Source organism: Notothenia rossii (genome assembly GCF_949606895.1).
Source record: "Notothenia rossii genome assembly, chromosome: 5".
Classification (NCBI taxonomy): Eukaryota; Metazoa; Chordata; class Actinopteri; order Perciformes; family Nototheniidae; genus Notothenia; species Notothenia rossii.
Window position 1 is genome coordinate 66201403 of NC_136903.1, and position 26198 is coordinate 66227600.

General features: G+C 38.9%; 1 protein-coding gene and 1 long non-coding RNA gene across 2 annotated transcripts; both read right to left on the minus strand.

Moving 5' to 3' along the window:
• Positions 1–202: 202 nt before the first annotated feature.
• On the minus strand, positions 203–6779 carry LOC307041998 (uncharacterized protein). The gene is made up of 3 exons (XM_079685636.1): positions 5960–6779; positions 5720–5839; positions 203–984 (listed from the first exon to the last, which is right to left on the minus strand). The coding sequence occupies exons 1-3, from the start codon at positions 6176–6178 to the stop codon at positions 733–735; spliced, it is 591 nt and encodes a 196-aa protein (XP_079541762.1). The 5' UTR covers positions 6179–6779; the 3' UTR covers positions 203–732.
• Positions 6780–7022: 243 nt separating this feature from the next.
• Positions 7023–24251, minus strand: LOC307042002. The gene is made up of 3 exons (XR_013808966.1): positions 24163–24251; positions 20067–20154; positions 7023–8032 (listed from the first exon to the last, which is right to left on the minus strand). It is a non-coding gene; the product is annotated as an uncharacterized lncRNA (long non-coding RNA).
• Between the last annotated feature and the right edge of the window lie 1947 nt (positions 24252–26198).

Below are 26198 nucleotides of genomic sequence, written 5' to 3' on the forward strand. Positions count from 1 at the left end.
TTGAAAAATGTTACTAATAAATAATAATAATAATCTATGCATTTAATATACATTGAGCACAAATCACACAACTAAAATACAATACAATTAAACTTTATTTTGTCAACATTAAATATAATCTTTGCTAAAAGATAACAGAAAACCCCAAATACTACACACTGACCCTTTAAGTCTGGATACTCAATAAACACAATCTCAGCAGTCATAATAAAAATTTTAATCTCAGCAGTCATAATACAAAATATAATCTCAGCAGTCATAATACAAAATATAACAGTGGCATGACTTTAATGGTAATATTTGCTCTATTGAAGAACGTATTAAAGTATGAGTAAATATTAACCCATGGGTCTGCTGTTCTGTAAAACAATTCAATCACTATTAACCAACATTAACTTATCAAAAATATAAAATAAAAATATCACTGCCACAAGACAAATCTACTCCATCAACATAGATTTGGAGTGGTGCTTTTTAAACATTGAATAAAAACATACAGCTCCCTGAAACTGAGCAATTGCAACATTTAAACCGGCACTCTGAATTGGTGCACTTTAAGTATGCCATAAAAACCTTAATGCATTTTAACATTTTGATTAACAGCTAAGGTAAACATCAATGTAGGACAGTGGAAGGTACATATCAAGAAGTCAGTTGATATGTATGGTCCAAGATTGTTTTTTGCCATGTCTTTAAGACAGCAGGTTCAACTTTAAAGCTTTCGGGGTCAGCTTAATCCCATCCAGTCAGAGAAAAGGTCTCTGGAACACCTCGAAAGTGTAGCGCAGTGTTGCCAGGGTATGCCAGGTTTAAGGCATAAATCAGCCCTTTAAGCAGCGTGCATGCCTTGGCAGTACTGCCGCATCCTGGCATCATCTCTTTGCCTTCAAGCAGGAGGGCTGCATCCACTGGATCCTCTCCATTGGCACCATGGACAACCAGGATCTTCAGGACGTGTTTAGTTGCATCACTTCGGCTGTCCTCCTGCATACAATTTACAAGAAAAATGAAGTGAGAAACAACTGAAAATAGAATGCTTGAATCAGAACAAAAATGAAGAAAACTAAATTAAACTATTGGTGGAAAAAGTATGCAGATATTTTACTAAGTAAAAGTCATACATTCACAACCTTACCTTACTAAATTCAAAAGTATTAGTATCAAAATATACTTAAAGTAAAAAGTACTCATTATGCAGAATGGCTCATTTGACAATAATATGTATTATATCACTGGATTATAATTAGTGATGCACTAACTCACAGGTCTCAAACTGCAGAGACACTTTCACTTACTGTAAAAAAAACATCAACAATATAATTATAAGACATTTTAAGTATGACGAAAATATTTTAGCAATGGTACTGTAATACAAAAGTATGTTTTTGACATTTTTTTGCCCCACGCCAATTTGTGTTTCATCAATAATGTTGCAGCTAGTAAACATAGAAATTATTTTTGATTACTTTATGTACTGCAGGGTAGTTTAATCCATAATAATAATACATCATAATTTAGAATTTGATTTATATTTTTGAACTAATCTCATGATTCAAAGTAACTAATGCTGTCAAATAAATGTAGTGGAGTAAGAAGTACAACAATGTCTTCCAAAGTGTAGTGGAGTATAAGAAGCATAAAATAGCAATACTCAAGTAAAGTACAAGTATCTCAAAATTATACTTGAGAACGTAGCCTACTTGAGTAAATGCACTTAGTTACATTTCAGCTTTATACTGTGAATGATGAGCTCCAGGTCGCATTTTTAGGTCACGAAGTTTACTTTATATTGGGGGGGGGGGGGGGGGGAACACATCCAACATTTTCTAAATTACTGACAGGCATAAGTTATTCAGTTATTACTGTTCAAACTCTGAGAGCCGTTCAAACTAAAATAACACTGCCATCTTTTACTGTTCACTTGTGGCCTCGGTTTAATTTACGTTAGCAGTGTGTGTGTGTGTGTGTGTGTGTGTGTGTTTACTGTGAATTAGCTTCATTCACCACTGTTTTCTCGTTTCTGCCATCAATGAATGAACGAAGCGTACACGGATCATTCACCAAAGGAGTACTGGTGAGTATCGGGCCTCAGGCTAAATATATTGAAGCTGCCATGTGAAGTCTGCTGTGTGCACCACATGACGCGTGCTTGAAGGTGACGGACACGGCGAGCAGAGAGTGGGAGGAACAGGAGGGAAGTGAGGGAAGTGAGGGGAGACCCAGTGGGCAGCGAAGGGCGGGTAAATCCAGCCGTGCACGAACAAACACACACTCCTGAATGTGAGATCAATAGTGTTTTTTTGAAGATTAAGATAAAGCCAAAGTATGAAACTTTGAATAAAATAGAATGGCAAATAACAGTTTTGTTCATATGGCAGCACAATCACGACTTCCTGTCTGATAGGAAGCAGCACGTGAGGCTGGGGAAACACGTCTCTGACCCCCAGACCATCAGCACCGGTTCCCCTCAAGGCTGCGTTCTTTCCCCTCTGCTCTTCTTCAGGTGGGAGATGGACCATCTGGTGACCTGGTGTAGGGACAACCACCTGGAGCTCAACACTCTCAAGACAGTGGAGATGGTTGTGGACTTTACTGTAGGAAGAACGTAGCCCCACCCGCCCCCATCACTCTGTGTGACACCCCAGTCACTGCTGTGGAGTCTTTCCGCTTCCTGGGCAACATCATCGCCCAGGACCTCAAATGGGAGCAGAACATCGGCTCCCTCATCAAAAAAGCACAGCAGAGGATGTTCTTCTTGAGGCAGCTGAAGAAATTCAACCTGCCAAAGATGGTGAACTTCTACACCTCCATCACCGAGTCCATCCTCACCTCCATCACCATCTGGTACGCCGCAGCCAAAGCCAAGGATAAGGGCAGGCTGCAGCGTGTCATCCGTTCTGCAGAGAAGGTGATCGGCTGCAATCTGCCATCCCTCCACGACCTGCACGCCTCCAGAACCCTGAGGCGGGAAGATAGTGGCCAATCCCTCCCATCCTGAACACAAACTGTTCACCCCCCTCCCCTCTGGCAGGAGGCTGCGCTCCATCAGGACCAAAACCTCTCGCCACCTGAACAGTTTCTTCCCCTCCGCTACCTGCCTCTTAAACAAGGCCCGGCCCCCCCTCTGACACAACGTAGACGCTATATGCATTACATTAATGCACGCAATGTTCAAATACTGCTTACTGCACATATTCTTATTTCATAGTTTATATTCTATAACTCATTGCATTCCCTTTTGCTGTAAATTATTGCTTTATTTTATTGCTATTTAACTATATTTTATTACAATGTCCTTAAAGGTTTTTTGTTTTGTATTAGATTTGTTTTATATGGAGATTCTTTGTTTTATATTTTATGTATGCACCATGACATCAAGACAAATTCCTCGTATGTGTGAACGTACCTGGTAATAAACCCGTTTCTGATTCTGATAATGAGACTGCAGTAATGTTACTTCACACATATAACCCTGTAATGGCCAAACATAGAAAAACATTAGCAACATTTTTGTTTGACCTTTCAGATGTTGTTGTAGGGAGAATGTTGTAATATTGCAACGTTGGCCTTAAGTGGGAACAGAATTTCTGTATTTCTACTCACATTGTCTGAATAAATATATTGAACAATTAAGGGTTAATTTGCAGGAGTGAATGCTTCCTTAGCCCCATATCAGTATATTGCATAAATAATAATCACACATCAGTCATATTTTGTATAAATAGTCATTTATTAAATAGTAATGTATGGAGCCCCTAAAGGGACATGAAAAAAAATAAAAAAACAGAGAAAAAAAAAAAGTCAGGATAACGGGTTAGTATCTAGTGTAGGGCTGCAACAAACGACTAATTTGATAATCGATTAATCTATCGATTAATGAAACGATTAATCGATTATTCAGATCGTTAAGGTTTTAACTGTACTACTACTTATATCAATACTGCTTATCGATCCGGTCCTTTTAACGATAGTATTAACGGTTCTTTTGACAAGAAATAAGGTAAACTAACTAAACAAATTGTGAACAAAACTAACATTGCTTTTTATTTTAATTAAATGCATAATATTTCACATCAAAAGAAACAACAATGTTTTAACAAATCATATTAAATAATGTGATGACAGAACTGTAAACAGAATAGCTGAAACTTTAACAAAATAACTCAGTTACCTCTAATCCTTAACCTATGTTTTTATAACTGAGTTAACTCTGTGTGTTGCTGCTAGCATACATAACACCTGACGTGGAAACGTTACTCGTGGACGGGGCTACAGAGCTACTAGAAAGACAGTCGAACCCGGTGCATTCCTCCGTCTGAATGTGGTGCACTTTTGCTAAATGTTTAGACAAATTGCTCGTTTTATGCCTTTATATGATAAACTGTTATTGCACTTTTGGTAACGAGCATTGTCCACATCGAGACGGCTAAAGTTTAACCACACCTCGGAGCGCGTTCTCTCCCCCATCTCCTGCGTGTGTGTGTAAACTGCCCCGCCCCCTCGCAAGCAGGCGGGGGAGAGATCTCTCGTCTGAATTGGGAAGATCGAAAATACATTATAGACGCATTTTGTAGTCATATTGCATATTAGAAACTGAGTTGGCGACACTAAGACTGCGATATAATGTTTATGTAGCAATAATACATATGACATGTTTTAAATGTCTCCTGTACCGATAAAAAAGAGCGATAACGTTGGAGCTTAACGGGGTGTAGAACACATGTGATGACGTCACCAACGAATCGACGACTGAATTAGTTGCCAACTAATTTGGCAATCGATTTTAATCAATTAAGTCGATTAGTTGTTACACCCCTAATCTAGTGCGCACGAGATACTAACCCGTTATCCTGACTTTTTTGGGGGGAGAAAGTTACCGGTGCGCCAAGGAGGAAGTGAAGCGCACAGGACACAACCATTTCATTGCAGACTGTTATGTTTACGTGGGGAAATGACAGTGCATTATTTGAGATATATTTTGTACTCAGACCTCACTTTAAGGATATTTCGGCCAGGGGTGTGTGGTCACTCCAGGAGGCAGCGGGACGTGTAACTCAGAGAAGAGCAGCACCAGCGCTCAAAGAGCTTTTACGCACCGCCTTCTGTTTTTACCTTCGTTGAACAGCAATAAAGAGTGACCACAGGCCGTTTTAACCACACACACCTCTACACACACACCGAACTGCCCGATTACTCCCCCTTTTATTAGTTTTATGGAGGAGATCGCCGGTCATCAGGACGCATGATGGGCGGACTGGGACTAAAAATCAGCCCGGGAATCTCACCCTGCCCATGGGGGGCAGTCCGCCACTGGCTCTGTGTGTGTGTTCTGAGTGTTTGTTTCCCTATAAAAAAGCTGCGGGGGAAGCAGGTACTCTGCGAGTCACGGACATTAATTCATAGATCAAAGCAGACTGGTTTACAAACTCTCCTGTTTTGCCAATCCGGTGCTTAAACCAATAGCTCTACACCCCTGGCCGAAATGTCCATAAAATTAAGTCTGACTTCAAAATATAGTCTATCTCAAATAATGTATGCTCTGTCATTTCCCCACGTAAACATAACAGTCTGCAATGAAATGGTTGTCTAATGTGTGTTCCACTTCCTCCTTGGTGCATCGGTAACTTTCTCAAAAAAAATAAAGTCAGGAAAACGGATTTGTTTCTCGTTTCCTCTCTTTGTCTTCACTGGAAAAATGTGCCATTAGGTCCTTGCGTACATCCAGTGGAGGGTGGGGTCTCTTGGATGGGGCCCCGTTTGGTGGACTCCCATCACCTGAGGATGGTCTCTTCTGAGCATTCAATGGGCTCCTTGATGTCACTGTTGGTGCTGTGTTCACCTGATTAGAACAGAATCAATTTAGATACATGTCAAAAAGACATTAGGATACGAGTCAAAAATATGACAGTGAAATATTTAAAAATATTACAAACGGCAAATAGCAGAAATGCATTCTTACCAGGATGAGAGAGGATGCTAGATCTGCCTGAAACTGTCTCCTGTTCAGGATCTCCTGCTTTGGCACCTTTAGAGCTTTGTAGTCCTGCTTGTAGAGGAGCCAGGCGTTAATCACAGCAAGGATGATGATGTGCCAGAAGATGTACACGTACCAGCGTCCGGATTTCATGGGGGACTTGTATTTGGCCGTAAATGAGTCCAACAAATACACACCTCCCATGTACTTGTTATAAGTACCCTGTGAGACTGACCGTTGAGCGGCCCAGACCAAGCAAGGAGGTAAAAATATAACCCGACGTGGGCATTTATTAAAACACTGTGCACAAAGTTCACAGCCTCAATCCTGCTGTTTTCCTTTCTCACATCCTGCAGCCACAACGATCTCACACACACTCCCAGCCCAACAAGAAACAGCACTTAAATACACAGACTAACAAGACACAGGTGAGGGGGAGCAATTAGACACAGGTGAGGGGGGAGGAGACAACCCAGGGCCCCAGGTGCGCACAATCAGCAGCCACAGACTTCAACATATTATTTGCACCCTCATTACACTCAACCTCTGTCATGCAGACCAGCATACATGCTCTCGGCGCTCTCGCAAACTCCCCTATATTCTCAGGCGGAGCCGAGGACCCGCGAAGCATCTCCCAGACGACACTCCAATAAATACGGTTTAATCAGCTAAAAAATACTACTTCAATAATTAGTATAAATTATGTGCAAATACGCAATGTTAACTGTACTGTGCAATCACGCTAATAAAGTGCAATATTACCCGGCCCAAAGCCGTCAGTCCATAGTGGCGAAGTTACCTTTGTCACATAACCACAATGGAAGGCCTCTCAACTTCTACGTAGGTTTTGTTGGCTTTCTCCCAGCATTGAATTTTCTGCATAGGGTCTGGTCCAGCAAAGGAAGACACAAGTGTGACCGCTCTGCTGTCATACCATTTGACAGCTGTTGCGGTTGGCCTCCACTTGGATGTCAAAGCTTCCTCTCCCTTTTTCCTTCAAGCTCTTATCGTCTTCAAGGTTACAGTTGGGTAAGCTCACCTGCCTGGCTGTTCCCACATAATTAATTCCACGATCAAGGAGCTTCACTACCAATGGGACACAGGTGAAGTTGTTTTCTGCGTATATCTTGTAGTTCTGACCTTCTGGAAGTGTGGAGGCAAGCTTCATCACAACATCACCTGACAATCCAAGTTCAGACTTGACTCGTATTCCATCGACACTGCCTTGGTACACATCAAAGTCACATATAATGCCAGAGATTCCAGTTCTCACCCACATTTTGAACCCCCATGGGTGTGGCTTGATGCTACTGAATTTCCCCTTGAAAGGAATCATCATCTCATCCACAGAGTTGTGTTCTTCTGGTACCACCTGCAGGCATTTCTCTCTGAATGTATCAAGCCAGGGTCTGAGTTTCCAGAGTTTGTCTGTCTTTTCCATCTCTGACACTTTCAAGTTGTTTACAAAATGTAATGACGTCAACAGATATTGGAATCTTTTGCGTGACATCACATCAGAAACAGGGGAGTACTGTGGGTCTGTCTCCCATACGGACTCCAGACATTTGTACTAGGCCCATTTTCAGGTACATGCCAATCAGTTTCTCAATTTCCTTTGTATCTGTGTTGATGGATGTTCCATTCTTTTGAAAGCTGTACTCATTTGTGTTGTCTACCAAAGCCTGAATCATTTCTTCTGACACAAACTTCTGGAAGTACTTCAGTGGTGTGTGGAGGGAAATGACATCCTCTGTGATATTTGGACCAGAAAAATCAGTGTTGGGACTGATAAAATCTTTTTTCAGCCAGCGATACCTGTCAAGGGGCTTGGTGTGTTTATTTGGTTGGGGCTCGATGTCCACATAATCACTGACTGGGGGTTCATTGGGTTGTTGGCTTTCTTTGTCCACTTGTCCACAGGCATCTTCATCTGCCTCTTCTTCACTCATAGCAGTGTCACTGTCCTCTGATTAGATCTCAAAATCACTTTCTCCATTTTGGATGGCAGCAATCACATCCTGCACACTGAATCGAGGACCACTCTTTGCTGGTGGCATTCTGAAATGGAAAATGTATTAATAAATATGTATCAATAATACATATGCTTATTATATTGTAATGGATTACCTGAAGGAATAGATAGGGTGGTGGAACAAGTGTTCATTCTGTCTGGCTTAGCCTATTATCATACTAAAAGGGATGCATGCACCGCCCCCTTCCAGGTGTCCTGAAGCAACAAGCATCTGAATCCTATTTACATTGTACACTTGAGTCACATAATACTACCTGGCTTAGCCCATTATCATAATAAAAGGAATACATACACCCACACATGCAGGTAAACCAGCTCAACAAGTCACACAATACTGTCTGGCTAATGATAATAGGCTAATTATCATACTAAAAGGGATACATCCAAGTGTCACAAAACATTTCAGAAAGAACTGTTTCTGCCAGAACCAGAGAAGAGTTAAATGTATTTTTGTAACTAATTAACTGATAAGATACAAGTAGAGTTTACAATATTGCTACAGATTTAATACACGTACTGCTATCAGAAATAATGTATTCATTTATTTAATTCTGTTCTTAATTACATTTGATGAATTTATAACTAAATATGTACATGTTCTGGACATTATAATAATTACTGAAAAAATATTTGAGGCACTTTACGTACTTGAATCTGACAAATCCAGTCCAATAAAACAAAGCGATGCTGCTTGTTCGAAGATTTGGAAGTGGTGTGAGTTTTTGCCCAGAGGGCGGGACATATAAACTAATTTACTACCCAATAGCATTGTGAGGCTGAACAAAAGGACCTTTTGACTATGTAAATAGTAAAAACGTTTACTTACTTTTTTAGGATAACTTAAAATGATAATGTAAATTAATACCCGGGGGCCTTTAAAATGAGGATAGAGATGTAAAAATCAGCGAATCTAAGCAATACGAGCACAAAATAAGCAACCTGTAGGATAATTATTTGAGAAATATATCTAATGATTGTAAAATCCGCCGCAGCAAAGGTCAAGTTGAGTAATATGTGTGTACTGAAGTGTAATGGGGTTTGGAATGACGTGTGGTTGATGTAAAAATACTGTATGTAAAAAATACAATCATCAGCATCTGGGTAATACATACTGTAGCATACTGTATGGAAGGAGAGAAGCATACAATGCTGAAGGACAGTTTTTATGGGCTGCCCAAACCATTTGTTCTCCATTCAAAATCTGACTTATTTTCTACAACCACCTGGGTGGATGAGTCTACAAAGTTTAAGTGTTTCATACTTAAAATAAATGATAGATGAAGGATTGAGAATTTAACATTCTGCAGGTGCTCAGGTACTGCACTCTCTGTCGGCTCCTGGGAGAGCCTTCCCTGCTGCTTTTGTTTCGGCAATCAAGAGTCCTTGAGGCTGACAAACTGCTTTAATCTGGCTCTAATGACTGAAGACATTGACAAGGAAACAAACAGCACAGGAGGCAGGCACACCTTCGCTTCGCATGTACAGTGAAGTGAATGATCTCCATCAGATGGACACAGGTGGTTGAGCTACACTGTCCATCCCCTCACAAATGAACTACAAACCGCCCTTGATGAAGGCCCTTAAGTAAGAAATACTTGAGACTAACAATAATTACATGCATTTCTGATTAGTATCACTGCAGTGGTAATTAATCGTGTAGAGCAAGGAGAAGTGTTGTTGTTAAAAAAGGGGGCGGATGAATAATCACCAATAAGCAAGAGTATGGTCAAAAAAATATGTTTAAATTAAATGAACTAAATCAGCAACACAAAACATATTTTAAGACATCTTTAGTACCCCACTGATGTTAAACAACATATATTTTCTTAAATACAAATCAACCAACTATTTCCTATAAACCTTTTTTATTTAAATCTAAATATGTAGAATAAGAAGAAGGTAAAACAATGAAAAGGTATATTATGTTATGTTACTGAGTGGATTAATATTTGGGTCAAAACCCTGGAGATCACTTCAAAATCATGAGAAATTATTGTAAATTAAGGTGACCTTAAAAAATAAGCTAATAAAACAATGCTGAGGTTTTTTTTGTTATTGTTCAAGGGGGCCCAGACTTACGAAAAGAACATAAGGGTTAATAACACATCGTAAATCCTCCTTCAATCATAATTCCTATGTGCTATATGATATTCTGAAACATGCTTTACAGTAAATGTGCCAGGGCTGAACATCAAGGCTGAAAGAACATTAAAAAAGGAAACACTTAAGGTAAGTGCATGCACTGAGACCGGTAACGTGATGTCCAAACAATGATAACAAGGTAATGCAGAGGAAATGTAAAGTGAAAGGGTCGTCTCTGAAGGTAGGGGAAGCTCGTCTTTCATAAACAGGCCTGCAGTCATCAGCCTGAGCAGATCCACCAATATCAGAGCCTTAAAGGTCCCATGTCATGGCCATTTCTACTGATCATAATGTCATTGTTGAGGTCTACTAGAATAGATTTATATTGTTCAATGTTCCAAACTCACATTGGTTTCTCATACAGCTAAAGTGCTATTTTTTTACAAGTGGGGGGTGGACCAAACATCCTTTAGGGGGTTCGTCGCCTCCTTTAGGGGGGTCCGGGGGCATGCTCCCCCGGGAAGATTTATTTTTTAATATTGAAGTTAAAAGCATCGATTTGGTGCACTTTGAGAGCAACATTAACCCTACCTTAATAATAGCTTAAAGCGGACAAAAGGCACTGGAGAACACGTATTCATTAACACCCTTTAATGAAGCAAACTAATGCCTTAACTCACTCAAATACAATCGTTTATTTATTTTTGGTGAAACGAATGTGCATAGAGTTTTAAACGATGCAGATAGTCTCACCTTGATTCTGGCGCATTGCTTATCGTTTAATAGATCTATTCTCATCCACCATCTTTGTTTGTGACTTAAAGAGTGTAAGAGTCACGTTTCTGAATCGGACACTCTGAGTGGATGCAGTCACAGCCAATCGGAGTCTGATTCAGAGGGTTGCCTGTCAGTTCCGTTGCTATGGTTCCATTGTTATGTGTAGCCTACTGAAACGAGACCCGGTATAATTCCACGCGCAAAAACAAAATAAAAATTGGAATACGTTATTTTAGTGTCTTAAAAGTAGACTGAGGTATGAAGGGTTAACGTTACATCTTAGGATAATTTTTAGTCATGTTCCGTATACATACTAACATATAAGAAGGAGTGCACATAACTGGTACGCAGGTACGCATGGGCGGCAACAATCTGAAATGCGTACCATCACTTGTGTCACAAAGCGCATTTGCGTACCGACGTACTTGTGAAGCTTTTTCAGAAGGCGGTTAGATCACCGGACGACAGAGTCGGTCTCCATTATGCACAGACAGGGCTGCTGTTAACGTCGGTCTGTGCCAAAACTACGCCAACCGGCTGAGGAGGGAGACTCCCCCCCCTTCACTGGAGAACTGCGCTAAAACAGCTAATCACAACGTTCACGCTCTGTGGTCATGAAGTACTCCATTAGCACCCCCCACGTTCGCGATACAGAGGGCTCCATCAAATAACATTGAGTGGAGCCAGAAGTTGGAGTACCAAACACTGACTCCAGGTAGGCTACTCATCTGAGTACCTCACTGGGAAAGTTATGTGCAACCCTGCATATAAGGGTATACTTAGTGTGGTTACTCCATGTTTACTAGCTATAACATTAACATTACATCACTCTTGCAGATATCACCATTAGATTCACAAACCTGAAACATCATCCATTTCTTCACTACTGGTGATGACATTGTTGTCAGCTGCTGAAACTGCTGCAGCTTGTGGCGCCTGCTTCAATGAAAATAACTTTCTAATATCCATAACTTTATAGGCTATTAGCTTAAAACTCGTCAGGCACTAGGAAGGATCACTTCTTCTTCAGGGAAGGGAAGGCTACGCAGTACGCAGGCTAATGTCCAGCAGCGGCTGCCTCTCTGGTGGACTCCAATACTGCACTTTTTTTTTTTTTTAGTGAAACATCTGGGGCTTTTCAGAAAACATCCGTGGCTTGAGCCCAAGTAGCCACCCCCTAGCGCCTCCACTGAGGCTGAGCACACTGAGTGTGAGTGAACTGTGAGTGGAGATCCACAGAGCCGCGGCTGAGAAAATATAAGGCTGAGTGAGTGTGTTTGAGAGAAGCTCCACGGATTGGTCAATTTGGACCTGGGTATCGTTACGTCACTATACTCAGGAATAAACAAATGTAAAAAGAAAAATCTCCAATGAGGTGTTCTGGGGCAGCATAGACAGGTATTTTCTGTGTTCGAGTTTTACTCGCTACAGGGTGTACTTTGAGGGTTTGTGACTCTGCAGACCGTTTACATGCAGAAAAAGCTACATAACACAAGGGGACGGGTAATAACCGGAAAAGCATGACATGGGATCTTTAACTCATATTGCTGTAGCATCATGCTTATAGAAGAACAGCAAATTGTCTTATTTATTAAGCTAGAAATCAAGTTAGGCTGCATGTTCTCATACTGCCTGTGCTGCAGCATCTCTTTTCACCCTCTGTCTGAAACCAGAGCAAAGCTTTGTTGGGATTTGTCAACCATTTAGAGACCATGTGTTGGAGCACTAGCCAATAGAAGTCCAATTGGTGTGGGAGAGAAACTCCCTCTGTAGGAACTTTGGGATTGTAGCCTTTTCAGGCCATTTACACAAACCTATGTAACACACTACAGGAAAGGGAGACCCCAAAAAGTACAATAGGGCCCCTTTAACCTGTTAGGCCCCAAGCCTGTTTTTCAGGTTTCAGGCTCGAAAATGACATTCCCAGAACTAATTACCATATCTTCCCTTCTAAAAGGGTTAAATTAATAATCTTTTTTCTCAAAGTAATGATAAGCTTGTGAGTTGGATGTAGAAGATTCAGAATCAATATAGATGTTTTTTATTTTACAGAAAATTCAGATTGAACATGCAAAAAAATTGTAAATTATAGTATCCGTCCCAAAAATATTTTGTACTTATAGTGAAAACCAGTGGTGTAGTGGGCGTTGGACGCGGGGGTACGCCGTACCCCCACTTATTTGAAGGATGATTTTTTTTTTTAATAGTCTAATTCTAATACATCTAAAATCATTGCCATTGTTATCAGTTGCAAGTGTGTGTTCGTTGTAATAATGATGAAAACATAATAGGCAGATTTCACAGTAATTATAATAAAATAATAGTAGCTCAAGCATTTATGCAAATTGATTTGAAGCGCGTGTGTGTGTGAGGGGCAGTACCGTGTGTGTGTGTGTAGGGTGACCAGGTGTCCCGCACTGTGCGGGACTGCACACACAGCATTTTTATTATTTGTCCCGCGTCCCACAAATTGAGACTATGTCCCGCATTTGAGTGATAGTTGCGCAGAAAGGCCGGATCGGTTCGCTGACAGCCGGCACCGCCCTTGACAACTTGGTATATTGTCGAAACGGCATTATGTGAGTTGCGCTGTTAGCGACACAGAGGTCCCCCCCCAGTTGACTGTTCACGAGCGCGTCCATATACTGTATGTCTCCCGTCCACCCACCTCGCCCCGTCCACCCAGTAAAAAAATTGCACACTACACCACTGGTGAAAACTAACCTTGGATGATGGGTTAGTAGACTAAAAGCTTTAGGAATCCAAAGTACAACAGATAATAAGTACGCTGTATCAAGATTTTAGACAGATTTAGCAAAAAAAAACTCTTCTCAATCAATCAATCAATGTTTATTTATATAGCCCAATATCACAAATGTTACATTTGTCTCAGTGGTCTTCACAGTGTGTACAGAATATCAGTAGGCTATGACAATACGACACCCTCTGTCCTTAGACCCTCACATCGTACAAGGAAAAACTTCCAGAGAAAACCCCACAGGGGGGCATTTGGGTGGATTTTCAATATCTCTGGCCCCCTTTGCTCGATTTAAAAAAAACAACAAAAAAAACGGTGGCGTCTTTGTGCATACAAGCCCGCATACAAGCCCGCTGCAGAGCATAGGAATATTCCTGCTCTGACATCTGGAAACGGAAAAGCAGTATTTATTGTTTATGGATTATCAGAACATTGGATTAACCTATGGATTAACTACACCATCGTTTTTATCGTTGTAATGCCATTGAAGACCAGTTTTGACCAGACAAAGACCAAGGTAAGCCTTGTTAGCGTTTTGGGCTACCTAGCGCCACATGTTTTGATGTAGGTTTTTGTTATTTTCTCCAGGAATTTGTAATCTTTGAGTGTTAAGGTGGGTACCAATAGATTCTGTGTCTCCTTACAATCATAAACGATGTGTATGTGCAGCTAGGATCAGTAATAAGGGTACTAGGAGTGATTTTCGGTGCAGTATAGGTTAGCATTTAACACTCGGGGTTAATTCAGAGGGTCACCGTTAGCATTTTCAGTTTAAAAAAAATAAAAAATAAAAAAGATCAGTTAAATTAGTTTTTTTCTGTTATATGGATATAAAACATTCATAGTTTATTAAATATGAAGGCTCCTTAGAAGTTATTTCCTGCAAATTACACGATTTCGGGCCCGGATACGGGTCCGTGGGGTTTAAGAGGCTCTTTACTTGATTGAATCAACTACTGCTGATTTTGCAGATTATTTCTTAATTTGACTTGCACCATAATGTCGAATGCACCCTGCTCACAGATATGTTTATATATTTTTATGTGCTGAATATTCTATGCTTCATTGTTGGAGGAGCCTGGGGAATTGGATTTTCATTGCCAAACTACACTGTAGCAATTGTGCATATGACAATAAAGCTTTTGAATCTTGAATATGAGGTAATGCATGTGATAGATTCTCTTTTATGTAATTCATTTGGTTTTGTGGATTGTAAGAGTGAGTGTGATGTTTTAATGTCTTGTCTTTAATGTGGACTCCAAGAAAAATTATCATCATAAACTACTCATGGGGATCTAAAATAAAGAATAGTTGTGCAATGAATCAAATGTCTATTTCTTGAGGCGGAATCATCCATTGAAGTCATAGATTTAGGGGTGTTTCTTTATTAATGTTTCACTTCTTCTTTTCAGCTCGAGGAGCTTACAATAAGTGAAGAAGCGCTGCTCGTACAGTGTGACAAGTGGAGTGCCTGGAGAGATCATTTTTTCACTCCTGTCTACAATAACGTGGTATTGTGGCTTCTTACCCTCTGACCTGGGGGCTACACTTGTCACTCCCAGATACACACGATGAATAGACGTCAAGGTAATATATACCAACCGACGTATGCTCAAAGTACTTAATATTAGTAAGAGCTTGGTTGATTCTGCATAGATCTGTTTTTCTCTTGCTCTGTCTTGCTGCTATGTTTGTTAGTTGTGCTAATTTACAGTGAGGAGAAATTTGGGTTGGGTCTGCCTGATTAGAGGATAAATGGTTGCTATGATAGAAGGTGAAATATCGAAAGACTGCACAACATAGTTCGTTTTTCTTCATTATTTGCTATTTCCAAGGTCAGAAAGGCACAGACAGCAGAAAGCATTAAATGAGATAATCTACTTCTCAAATAAACGGTCAATTTAGTCTTTTCCTCCTGTCTAATTCCTTCCAGAAACCATGTTTATCCTGTTAAACTGGTAAGCCGCCTTATGAGTAAACATACAACCTGCTCTATTGTGTGGTTATTTCGGTTCTACTGCGGCTTCTTGAGGTGAGTTACATGCTCTGTTACTACCAAAAGCTGATTTAATTGCTCAATGGAGTTCAGAGGTCACGTAACAAAAGGCCATCTGATTTCTTTTTCATATTCAAATTGCCCTTTTTCTCCACCTAATGCATAACAACAACACAAGTATCTCACAGGGCTGTTACTATGACGCCTATTTTATCAGTCGGCTCATCAGCTACAGGCAGATGGATGGCATTCAGTGTTAGCAAAGCCCGAGATGAGGACCTTAAGATATTAGGTCCTGTGCTGAGGATAAGGCTGTGTGGTAGGACTGGTGCAGAGTAAATGAGACCACAGCAGATGGCTTGGCATAGTCCCAATTAAAGTTTGAAAATGATGGAGGGACAGATACTGTATATAGCATGAAAATGTTGGTTTCGAACAGTAGGGCCTACATTTCAACACAGTCTCACGGCATTTCATGTTATAGTCACGACATTTAATCTATTGATTCGTGTTCACCAACACGTGTCACACAGAACGATTTTAAAAGCAATGTAAATAATAATAAATTAGAAGGAAAAAGAGATTTTAAAAAAATATAGATTTCAGTATTCTGAGGCTCTGAGCCCCATTTATTTTCCTCGCAGCGGCAAAAAAACTCCGACATTATACTATTTAAAATAAAAGGGATAGGGTTAGGCTTAGGGTAAGATATTGAGTAAGAAAATGTTTTTATGAACCACACAGCATCCGATCTTCCAAGACCCGACTGGACATAAAGACGTGGTGCAGGCATGAAACAAACTACCAATATAAATACATTGCTTTTATAATTGTTCTGTGTGACACGAAAAAAATGCAAAAATCGTGTTGAGTAACACGAATCAATAGATTAGATTGATTTTGTGACTACAACACAAAATGCCGTGAGACTGGGTTGTACATTTAGAAACAGTTTGGATGAAATGCACCAAAATTAGGGACATTATTTAAAAATAACAAGACCAAATCTACTGTCTACCTTTTTTTAGGAAGGTTTCTAACTGAGTGAAATGACTTATGTCTTAATGCTGAAGAATTAGGCTTTAAAATTGTCTTCTCTTCTTCAAAAAAGGTATACTGGACTAACCTAAACAGGAGTAAAGGTAGGCTGCTTCTACTTTTACTTAACACTAGAACCGCCAGGGGGCGCTGTATAGCCATACCTAAAACTGCCAACGTGTAAAATGTACCCGCTATTAGAATGCATTTATTTTCAAGGTACAATGTTATTTTATTTATCATACTAGAACACAATGAGTGTTGCCACTTCTCGCCGTGGCATGTGCCTTGGCATTTGCAGGCAGTGGTAAGTACTTCCGGCATCTGCCACAGAGGCCGCTACTCCGTGGTATCTGTGGCAAGTACTTCCGGCATCTTCCACAGAAGCCACTACTGTGTGGCATATTAACATAATTCCTTTCTGTCATTGACTTTACCAAAGTCTGTATATATTTTGTTGGAGGATGGCGGGACCTACGATTTTCATTGCCATAAGCAATAGCAGTGCACATGATAATATAACCATTTTAATGTACTGGTTTAAACCTGGTTTTGAACCTTTCACCCTTGATTGATTTCCATCATACATAATACACATAAGGATTATCTTATTTTAATGTTGGTATACTTGACAGTAAGTGTGCTTCTATTGTTTGTTTTATCGGCTATATGTATATATTTACTTGAAAAGACTGTAATTTCCTATTGTTGCTGTTTTACTTTGTGACAACTAGTGGTCATTTTCTTTTTTTTTCTTATTATTAAGGACAACATCCTCCTTAAAAAATTTTTTTATTTATTTATTTTTAAATTTTCTAAATTTGAAAAAACTAGATAAAAATAAACAAAAGTTAAAATCTTGTTTTTCATGCCCCAAGAGCAATAAAAACACTTGTTAAAAAAATCCTGAGTGAGGCTTTCATAATTCATGCATGAAAGGGTTAAGAAAGACAAATATATGTTTCTGTTGGTTTTAGTAAGATGGTTTATTATAGTGTATTGTTACGTATTCTGTATATTGTTTATTCTTTAGATACTCTGTAGATAAATATCTATACTAATAATGTGTATATTATTTCCTTTTTCTTTTTATTATTATTATTTTATGTTTCCTATCCCTTGTAAAAACACTGCTGTAACGCAAAGATTTCAACATTTTAGATAAATAAAGTAAATACAACGTATCATATCGAAATCTGTTTATGTTAATTTGCAACACAATGATTTTATATTTGCATGCATGACATATAACCTTTTTACTGCCTTATATTTGACCTCCTCATTCTCTGTTTGATACAATTCAAATGTATTCTAGAACAGAATACAAATGAATTGAAAGAATAAACTAAACGTTATCATAATGTCTGCGTGGTAGTCACGTAAGTTTAATTTATACAAATTGACACCTTGGCAATGTAAATGGTGGCTAAAAATCACTCCTGAAGTAAGGTAACCATATCATTTTTGACATATTTTAGTGTCAGAGCACTTACTGAAAAGAATGAGATAACTTGATGCAAAAAACAACAGTTTTAACAAGGGTGTAATTATATTACATTTCAACCCTCTTTCCTCAACATACTGTAGTTTACAATTACTCTATATGGTTAAATGACGATTGCTTTGAGTATCATGCTTAAGATAATATTCTTCATGTTTATTTAAGTATTTATCATTATCACGGTGTAAGACAAAACAAAAAGAAACACCATCTTACTTTTCTAACAACTACATAAAAAGATTGCTTACTATACTGCATAATAACAGACAACTGAACAAGACTTCACAAGTCATGTTTATTTGCATAAACAATAACACAAAAAATCAGAAAGCATATATGACAAAAAGCTCAATAATTAAAACTTTAGAAAGCTGAACAATCTTTACAAGTTATGCTTTGGATAATATGATAGATCTTGCAGTTATTGAAACAATATGAAGAATTTCTAACTTCAAACTCTCTAATGTATCTTATGGAACTGATGATATTGGAGTTCATTCCCCAGTAATGAAACTGTCTTCATGTTATCAAAATCATTAGCTGATACTGAACTTCTTCTTTGAATGATCTACCTTTTAGAGCAAGCCACTCTGCCCACTCAGGAAATTCACAAGGTGCTGAAGCAAATTCACATGTAATTACATTGGGAAAGACTTCTGTAAATCCTGTTTGTTTTTTTAAGTTAAATCAACTTTTCAGTATGAACACTTGAAAAGGCGTTATTTATATAATTTAATCATAAAAGTTTTGAAATGCGCTAAAAGCCGAAAATAGAGAGTTATTTCCCCTGCATTCATGTGACTGAGACGCAGCGGCTGGGAGGTGGGGTTTAAGGGAAGGGAAACATAACGGGGAAGACTAAACCATTTTCCTCCTTTTGTGAGGGGCCCCTGCATACAAATACTGTAGCCTACTGTATAATTATGATGATTGTTGAAAATGCACTTTTACCATAAGGCCAGCTCGACCAGTTGTTAGAGGCTCATACAAATAAAACGGTCTCGTCAGTAAAAAAACAAAAATATTTGTGGTTATTTGCGTACCATTTCATTAAAAAAAGGAAATTAAGTGCTCTATAGATTTTTTCTTGGTCTGGCAATTAAAGGGTTACACATCAAACTTGTGAATTAAGGTGCAGAACCGTTTACATATTGCAAATACAACACTATCCGGCCCAGTTTTGAAAGTTTACTGCAATCCGCAAAATGTAATTTGTTTACTATGGCCATAACTGGAAACCCGCGTCTAGCACAAGAGGATCGCTGCCGTCAATAACGAAAGGTGAGACCTGGATAACTTAACATTTAGCCAAGCCTTTTTTTGAAGATGGTGTCAATTGTTATAAATGTTAATGGCAGTAAGATTTACACCAATGTAATGATTCTTACTCCAGTTAATATCTAAGAAAGTTGTGTTTTAGCATAGCCAACTTCGCGTCGGCTGTTATTATTTTACAGGGGCGCCATATTTTCCTCATTGGCTTGATCGAGAAAATGTAGACTGTGATAATTTTACAAAAAAACTCAGCGGTCTTTGCAGATAAATGTAACAGAAAAATGTTTAAATTTTATTTAACAATAACAAATGTTTACTTTATTTACACATGACACATAATACGCAAACATTGGATAGCCTATGTTAAAATAATAAATATAGCCTATGTCAACAGACTCCGGACTTGGTCGATGGTTTTTCTGTCAAAATGGAAGGTGAGAATGGTGTAAAGTAAATCAACGTTTGACAAGAAGGCTAAACGACAGAGAATAGTAAAAGGAGTTATGTTTTTCTTAATTTAAGGCATTTATTTAAAACAACTACTTGTCGTCGGTTAATTTAAAGTTATAAAGTATAAGTTGTGTGACATAGACCGTGCGGTGGGCAATGGGGATGGCTTTTTGATTCTTTCACCTTAATTGTTGTTTTTCTTCACAGCTTCACATCAGACGTTCTCTGATGTTACTTCTTTGTTGTCCAGTGCTGGTGGCCAGTGTGTCTTCTGTCAAAAAAAATGAACTTGCAAATAAGGATCACCTTCAGATAAAGCATATCAGACAGAAAAGCAGCTTATTTTTTGAAAACAACCAAGGTATTAAGTATAAAAGACAGATGTTATACAGTACATTTTGATTCATTAATATTTTTAAAATGTTTAATGAATGCTAACAATTTCACTTTTTTCAGAGAAATTTGTGGTCTCCTGCCTCTGCAAGGACGTTGAAAATGCATCCAGAAGTCATTACCATTGCCCATTTTGCCATTATAGGACATTCACACGATCCTCCACCATCATCAATCATTTTAAAAGCATACATGGTAGGTTTTTCTTCATTTAAAAAATGTAATCTTTATGGCAAGCAGCTGAATCATCAAACTATATATACTGTTAAATGATAGTGCCTAGTGTCAGGCGAAAACAAAACTAACATGCAGCTAGATGCAGTAAACTCATATCATAAAAAATGTTTTCCAATATGTTGAATATAAGTAATATTTCTGTCTTTATATTTTTTTGTATGAAATCACTGCATTCTCCAAAAAACATAACATCATTTCATTTACTTATTCAATTTCATTATGCAATTGTGTGCCATATTTAATTATGTGTATTCACATTGTCTTTGTCATAGGGCTCTTACTTCGGCAAAAAAAAAAAAAGGTAATACAAGTCCCTTTTTTTTAATCATCTGCTACGTTTTTATTTAATTTGTATGAAGTGAGTCTTTTATGAGAAGTAAGTGCTATGTTGTGCATTCATATTTTATGTTCGAAGTCCCTTGTCATACATTGCTATGTGTTTCAGAACATTACATGTGAACTGAACAAAATACTATACTGCCATCATATTAATTTGTAAGATTTCACCGTTATACTGCTGGAACCATCTCCATTGCACTACTGTTGATTAATGATCATGTTATTTATATGTGAATTATTTCCCTTAAAATCATTCCCTGAAATTGGTGTATCATGTCATCATCAGTGATGGGGATTCGCCAGCATTTTCATATATTGCTGTTCCCCATAAGCATTTCTTATAAGTTTACATTTGGAACAATGTTAATAACTGTTTTTGTTGTTGTTGTCTTTTGCAGCGACACCAAGCACCCAAAAACGGAAAGCAGATGACACTGCGGAACACTAGAAGAAGAGGTTACATTCTAATCCTAGTGATTTCTCATGTCCCCCTTGCACATCTGTTCTAAGTGCACCAAAAAACTTAAGACGGCATATCAAAGATGTATACAACCTTGATGCTACACCCATGACATGCATAGATGTACGAAATGGAATTTATGTCACTCCAAAATATGACCATAGTCCAGTTTTCCCCATTCATGTCATCAAGTCAACAAAGCCACCAAAAATTGACTGTGAGGTTGAGAACTGTCGTACTTTCATGCAGATTGCTTGGTGTTCAGGAAATCCGGGAAAAGAATGTGTACACCTTGAAAGAACAAAAAGTGCCAAACGATATTCACAGCCAGCAGTCCTCACATCCACCTCCTTGCAGGATATGTTAAGCAAAGGGCTGATGTCCTCTGAGTGGAAGACAAAATGTGAAAAACTAAACACTGCTGCAAAAACCAATGGAGTGGACATTGTGGTTCCTGTTTTCTTTGGAGACGAGGGTTACTCCAAACGGTGTTATTTTTTTTCAGTTTTTACTGATGAAAGAGACAACTGGTGCCGGTTTGGAAGAACCAGAGTGACCTTTGACACAGTGCATCAAGCATCCCAACATGAACATAAATGAAGACATCATACTGGGAATCATTGACTCAAAGAAGGTACACCTTAAGCTAATTTTATTGTTGTTTCGTTTTTTCTCTCAGACTTTTGACAATGTAGACATAGCCCTCTATGCAGATCTGTCATTGAAATTGGGTTTTGTCATGCAAGATAATACAATATGTATTGTGGTTTTAATTTATTGAAATGGTCCCTTTCAATCTTTTAGCCTCAAAAAAAGGAACTCCAGGATGCTTGTGCTGCTCAGAGGGATCAATTTCGGATTTGATGAACAGGCTTCTGGAACTCCTTAATTTTAAGGACATTTACCCGAAGCTTTTTGTGAAGCTACAGAAAGCTGGTGGTGAGAAAGAGCTTGACTGATATTTTTAAATACAAACATTTATTAAACATTGTTTGATTTCCAATAACATGATATGTCTTTTTTCCGATTCTTTAGGTTGTGTCCTTCATTTCTCCTGTGTACATGCCATAGTGTACTAAATGAAGATTCTGTTTTGGACGGAGTCGGCAAGAGACCATACTTATGGTCTTCTGAGTTTCAAGCGCTTTCCGACCTGCTACATTTCGGATGTAGCAGGTCAGGTTGCTCAACACACCAACAACCGCACCAAACAGCTTTTCTTCCAACCAAACGATGGAAGACTCTGTGCACGAACCCCTGACAACATAGAACTGGCAGCCAACAGGAAACTACACATTGACATGCAGTGGGTGAAGAATCTGAGGTCTCCATTACCACTGCAAGAAAGCCCAGATAGTGACAGATTCACAGCAGTACATCCAATAACAGGAACATGTGAACGATTCTCTCTGTATGACAGATTTCATCAGAAAAATCAAAAACGCCCAGAAGAGAAGTTGAGAAGCCTGAACATTTGCCCCACCCTCCGTACAGAGGTGAACTCTTCAGTGGCAGAGCCACTGAATCGTGAACTGTCAGCTGTGAAATATTCATTGTGCCAAATGAAAGAGCCACATTTCAAACAAACTCTGAGGGTTTTGTTTGAGTTGCACAACGACAAAATTAACAACAGTTTTAAGGCACAAATGGAGGCCATGTGCAACACCCAGCTGTCTATTGGACTGCATAGAATGCTGGGATTGCAATCTGCTGGTACACAGTGCTTGAATTGGAATAAAAAAGGTGCCAGTACTCTAAATCAGCAACAAGTATTTCGCACAAAGTCATAGTATATCCTATAATGCTGGCGGGTTTATCTCTTTACTGTATATTTTAGAAAGGCTCACTGTACTTAAACAAAATGACTCAGGGTGCATCTGAGATTAGAGGGGGTGCAGTGGTAAAGTGCTATTTTTATAAGTGGGGAGTGGACCTGACACCCTCTAGTCTAGGGGGGTCCGGGGCATAATCCCCCGGGAACATTTTTTTTTAAATATTGAAGTTAGATGCATCAATCTGGTGCAATTTGAGAGCAAAATGAAGAGATATATGGATACCTCTCAACATCCATAATGAAACAACTGTAAACAGATTTATTTTTTCTTTATGGATATAAAAGAAAGTAAAGCTTGACTCCTACTGGCTGGTTAAATGACTCCTCGTCCCTGAGGCCACTACCAGTTTTTTGTGCCATTTTGCTGGATTTATTTGTCAATAGCGTTGCTGCACAAAGTGATAGCCCTCTAGTTTAAATCTACTACCCAAAAAGAAACATATGGAGATGGGTTACTATTTAAAAAAAATTGCAAATCTATTTGGGAACAGTGGGGCCGGGCCTCAAATCCTATAGGGGGGTGCGGGGGCATGCTCCCCCGGTAAGATTTTTTTTAAAATGTTGGGACTTAAATGCATCAATCTGGTGCATTTTGAGGGGGAAATAAAGAGACTACACCCATATGAAACAAAAATGTATACATTTAAATAATCATAAAATCATAAGTACATGGCCATAACCAATAACATACAATATCCAATATGAAAAAACATTGAAACTTGTTTATTTATTTGTTTTTGGTTCATTTATAGTTGTGAGTGTGTCTGTCTCCCTCCTCTCCCCCCTGCTCCTCTTTGAGGCAACAGCAAAGACTAGTTTTAGCTCTCAACAAGTTTATCTTACCTTTTTTCACCTAGTTAACATTTTGTTTGTATTATTCATGCATTTTTTACTAATCACTACCCCCTCAAATGGAAATATGTGTTTACATAAATGGTGACCGAACCGTTTGAGACCCACTGAGATAACTTAAACTAAGTTAACTATCTAAAGACTCAGAGAGTAATTTACCTCACCAGAGCTGTAGTTATCAGCCTCTCAGTCTGACAGCAAATGACTTTCCTTCCACCTTGTTGTTCGTTAGCGCAGCTAGCTAGCACCAGATGCTAACAACAATACACGTAACCGGTGCACGCGCTTTCTCGCTCGCTCGCGCCACACATACACCAACACATACCCTCCCGAGCTTGAATGACACACAGAGACCAATCGAGGGGATTAGTATGATCTGTATGAAAGTGGCAATGTCGGCAGGCCACGTCATGTAGACAGCCAGTCACCCTCTGTGAGGCAGAGTCAGACCCACATTTGCGCTGCGTTGCGTTTACAATATATACGTATATTGCCGGCGGCTGAGTACCGGCATCTTACTGAGTACCGGCACCTTGCCGGTACTCAGTAAGAAGTGCCGGTGTTACAGTATAAGTTGAGTCATGACAACTGGCGACATTCTATTATTTTCGTCATAGGAATCCGGGGCGTGTACATTGAGGACCCATTGTTGACTTACCAGGAAAGAAACATCGTTTGTCGTTTACGTTCATCTTTTGCTATATCTGCCTCCATAGGATCACTTTGATGCACATTCAGTACTCGTATTTGAGGTTGTGGGGCAGAGGCCGATATCGTGACGCTTACAGGGAGGTATCGAACATTTCAAAGTAGGTGACTGTGTGGATGCCTGTTCAAAACATTGCAAACTTCAATAAATCATTTAAATTATATATTTGTGTCCGACTTTCATTTGTTCATCGTTCTTAATGTGATGTATAGTAGCTTTGATAGCTGTCCATACCTTCAGACAGCCTAAAAGTAAAACACAAGTTGTTTATTCACAGCCTGAACGCTCATCGAGATGACTGGATCAGTCATGACAACTTGTGATCAGCTCCGATTAAATTGTGATATCAATTCTGTAGCTAACCTCCAGGGATCACGTTTATTTTATGAAATACCTGTATCCCTCTCATCACAACGCGACTCTACACTGTGCAGGAAAAACAATTACATACATGAAAATAATCTTGATGCATGGGAATTAAACACACAAACTAACAGATAAATCATCAGAAGAAGGCAGAGAGGAAGTAAATAACAAAAGGAACACGGAAGGCAGACAGAATTGCTTAGACACGGGTGTCACATGAAATTTAAAGGTTCTGGAAAGTTCCTTATACAGATTCCTCATGAGATTTTTCTATCTCACGAAGTCCCTAAGTGACACACACTGAACAGTCTGGGGTCATGGTCCTTGTCATTTGCTTTTGTCTTCCCATAACAACATGTCCAAGATGTCCATGTGTCAGGCTAAAACATGTGACAGAACTAGCTAGATTTGGAAAGGTTTTTTGTTGCTAAAGTTAATATTCAAGCCATTTAAGAATAAAAATGCTTACATGACATGTCATTTGTTAAACATTAAGCTGTCTTTGGCTCTTTTCTGCTGTAACAAATGTAAATTTCTCCTCTGTGGGACGAATAAAGGTATTCTGATTCTGATTACATTTAACCTGTTGTGGAAACATTTCTTGATGAAATTGATATGAAACAAATGCCATAAATATTGCTGTGACACATGGTGTCACATCGGGACTTTAACCCTAAACATTCACAGTAAACCCGGAGTGACATATATGCACAATTAGAAATATGAGTATGGTCTGGTCAGTTAATTTAGCTGATTCAATTATATTTAGTTAACATATGCTTTATTCTTCAATTCATAGTATGTTCAAACAAATGCAAACCAAAACATCATCCTTGTTAATTAAGTTATAAATAAGAGTTACTTTACCATTAAAGCCCAGATATTTAACACTAGGGGGGGTTACTTGTCAGAAATGTGTCTATTTAGTCTAAATGACGTTCCCCTTAATTTCCCCAAAAGTAGAAATGGGTCCGGGTTCTTATGGGTTAAACTTATAGGCTTAAAGGCATAATAGAACTACCGTATTATATGTATTCAACTTGTGCCCCGCTGGACTTATTTTTCTGTGGTTTACCGTTACTGTGACATATCAATATAGCCACGGAAGATAGTTTGTGTGTTTAA